The sequence below is a fragment of the Pterocles gutturalis genome, unplaced genomic scaffold, assembly GCF_000699245.1.
Source record: "Pterocles gutturalis isolate BGI_N339 unplaced genomic scaffold, ASM69924v1 scaffold6634, whole genome shotgun sequence".
NCBI lineage: Eukaryota > Metazoa > Chordata > Aves > Pterocliformes > Pteroclidae > Pterocles > Pterocles gutturalis.
Window position 1 is genome coordinate 7,059 of NW_010130494.1, and position 2,553 is coordinate 9,611.

Genomic DNA, 2,553 nt, shown 5'->3' on the forward strand with positions numbered 1-2,553 from the left:
AAATAGTCCTTGCTGATCTGCAGTTAATCTTACATTACTGGCTTAGAAACCCACCAACACTAATAATAGACTGTGTGTGCTGCTGTCAGTAGGTTCATGCCGAAAGGCACTGAGGAGCACAACTCAATGTTAAAGAAAGCATAAAATTACTCTGATGTTGGGTAGACTGTGTCTTTTGGTTCATTAACTGAAGCCTACCAGTGGCTACCAAGGAAGTGGCACAGTGACAGTGCTACAAGAAATTAGGCTCGCAGTTACCTGATAGATTACGACCCGGAATTTGTTTTTCCTCAGCATCTCCTCTTGCTTGGCTTCCACCTTCTGCACGCTGGTGCTCTGCCTCTCCACACGTCCCCGCACCTCCTTCATGGCAGAGCTGACTTTGCGGGTTTTCTCCAGTAACTTGTTCACCATGTAGCCTGTATTGCTGTGAGCCTGGGCCAGCTTTAAAATGTCAATCTGTATGGTCTTGATGGCGTTTTCCATCTCCCTGTGCCTCTCCTCTATCCTTTTCTGGCTTGCCTGCACGCTGTCCACAATGTTGGCCACTTTGTCCAGGACCGTCACAATCGTGTAAGCTGCATCTTGTTCTTCTTCCTCCTCGGTGACGCTGGAGAGACGATTTTGGTGGGTTTTGTCAGCCTCTGAGGTGATTTCACGGTGATCCATTTTGCCTGCCTTCAGCCGGGCCGGCGGGAGGCGAAGTTTTGGTGACCCTGCCAGAATGATTCTGGCGCTGCTGCAGGGAGCCAGGGCGACAGCTGGCTCCGGCAACACTCAAAGTAGGGCGTGAAACGCTGCTCCTGGAGCTCAGTCAAATACTTCTGACTACAAAATATCCACACATGATTGTTCGGATACTTTCAGCAACATGAAACCCCTAAAATTAGGAAGCAATGTCTGGAAAGGAACATACGTTTAAAGGGTCATGCTTCTGTGCTGATGAAGTTATTAGTGTTAATCCGGGAAAGTTAAGTAACTTACTAATTAAGCAGGAGAGCAAACTTGCATATTTTTAATGATCTACTTTTGGTTTCATGTTACTAGAGTGCTTTCCTCCAAGTAAATTCAAAGAGTGGTCAGAAAAATCAACACCGTTGTTTTTTCCAGCAAAACAACTTCAGGTCTTCAGCTTGCTGCCATTACCACATGGGGTAACAAATAAACACACTAAACCAGAGGCAATATAGTGAAAACGTTGTATTGTGACATGCTTTTCCAGTTCAAAATGTTGAAAGCATTTTTTTTTTATTGAACAAATTATTAAATCCTACATGCAAAAATTTGAAAGCCTAAACTACATGTTAAAACAGCTGAACACATCCTAGTCACACTTTATCTCGGGATCTTTCTAATGACAACTAACAGTCTATTAATATAACTATGACCAGCAGACTAATTTGGATGGACTTCTTTAGCTCTTGAAAATACTCTATACAAGAGCAGTAGTAATTGATTCACTTTTATTTTTTTTTATTTCCATCACAAACACTATACAATCCGTATTGTAGGTGTTAAAACATGTATTTTCTTTAAAAAAGTTTAAGAAGTATTAAAACAAATTTAACAGTGATAAAGTAGGCTTTATTCCAATTGTCTGTGTTCACTTATTCAACACCAGTTTTTCCAATACCTAAATCTACTAAGACCTACTTCTTTTGGACCTGTGCCATCTGCTCTACCAGGTAACTTCCCAAATTATGAAATTTATAATTTTCCTCTTTAAAAATAAAATGTTGGCATTATCGATGAAGATGGCAGTGCTTAGACCCAGCCCACACTTTTTATAAATATGTTACAACTACACACAGCACACAGCTTCACAGTTCATGCGATAGGCAGTGTCTAAAAAATCAGTTACTAACTTCCAAAAACATTTAAATATCTACGGTATTTAAACACAGTGTTTTCTAGTTTCTCATAAGAAAAGTAAGCTGTAAACATTTTTACCTTTAGTTCATGCCTTGTTTGCTAGGTAATGTGGACTTTTCTGTTGGTTTGTTGGGGTTTTTTTAATCTACAACCATCGGTGGAATAAATCTGTGTTCCCAAAAATATTACATTCCATGGATAAAGCACAAGTCTGTTATATAACCATGTGATACAGACACAGAAAATGAACTACTGTATTCAAAAACATAAAAGTAAAGATACCAAAACAGTCCATAGCTGTTAGAGCTGATGCTTTCAGAATACAGACCAACATTGTTACACTAAAAATGTTCAAAAATAAGGCCTCTGAAATAAATATTTCCATTCTTTAAAAAAAGATATAATAAAAATGTACATCACATGGTCAATGTAGGTATAAAAATCACTAAGTTAAACCATTCTGGATGATGTATCTGAAGTAAAATGGCCTAGGTTTTGCTTCTGCCGACGTCCTCTATTGTTTTTGGGGCATTTTCTGTTAAAAAAAGAGAGAGAAAGAAAGAAAAAGGAGGGCTGATTTTATATACGCGGCATAAAATTAAGCCTAGCAATAACACATTGACTTCATTTTCTGTACTTAACAAGGAGCCTATGAGCTGTGCTGACTGTGGGACATTCCTG

General features: G+C 38.9%; 2 protein-coding genes across 2 annotated transcripts in view; both read right to left on the minus strand.

The window, feature by feature from the left end:
• Positions 1 to 258: 258 nt before the first annotated feature.
• LOC104466711 (muscle-related coiled-coil protein-like) lies at positions 259 to 669 on the minus strand (the record flags this gene model as incomplete). The annotated part of the gene is made up of 1 exon (XM_010080234.1): positions 259 to 669. A coding segment is annotated over exon 1 (411 nt), but the record flags the coding sequence as incomplete, so codon positions are not given.
• Positions 670 to 1,185: 516 nt separating this feature from the next.
• LOC104466712 (tomoregulin-1-like) overlaps positions 1,186 to 2,553 on the minus strand; it is a 28,941-nt gene continuing 27,573 nt past the window's right edge. The window contains exon 7 of the mRNA XM_010080235.1: positions 1,186 to 2,407. Within this exon, the coding sequence (XP_010078537.1) occupies positions 2,323 to 2,407 (85 nt within the window). The 3' untranslated portion in view covers positions 1,186 to 2,322. The remainder of the gene's footprint in view (positions 2,408 to 2,553) is intronic.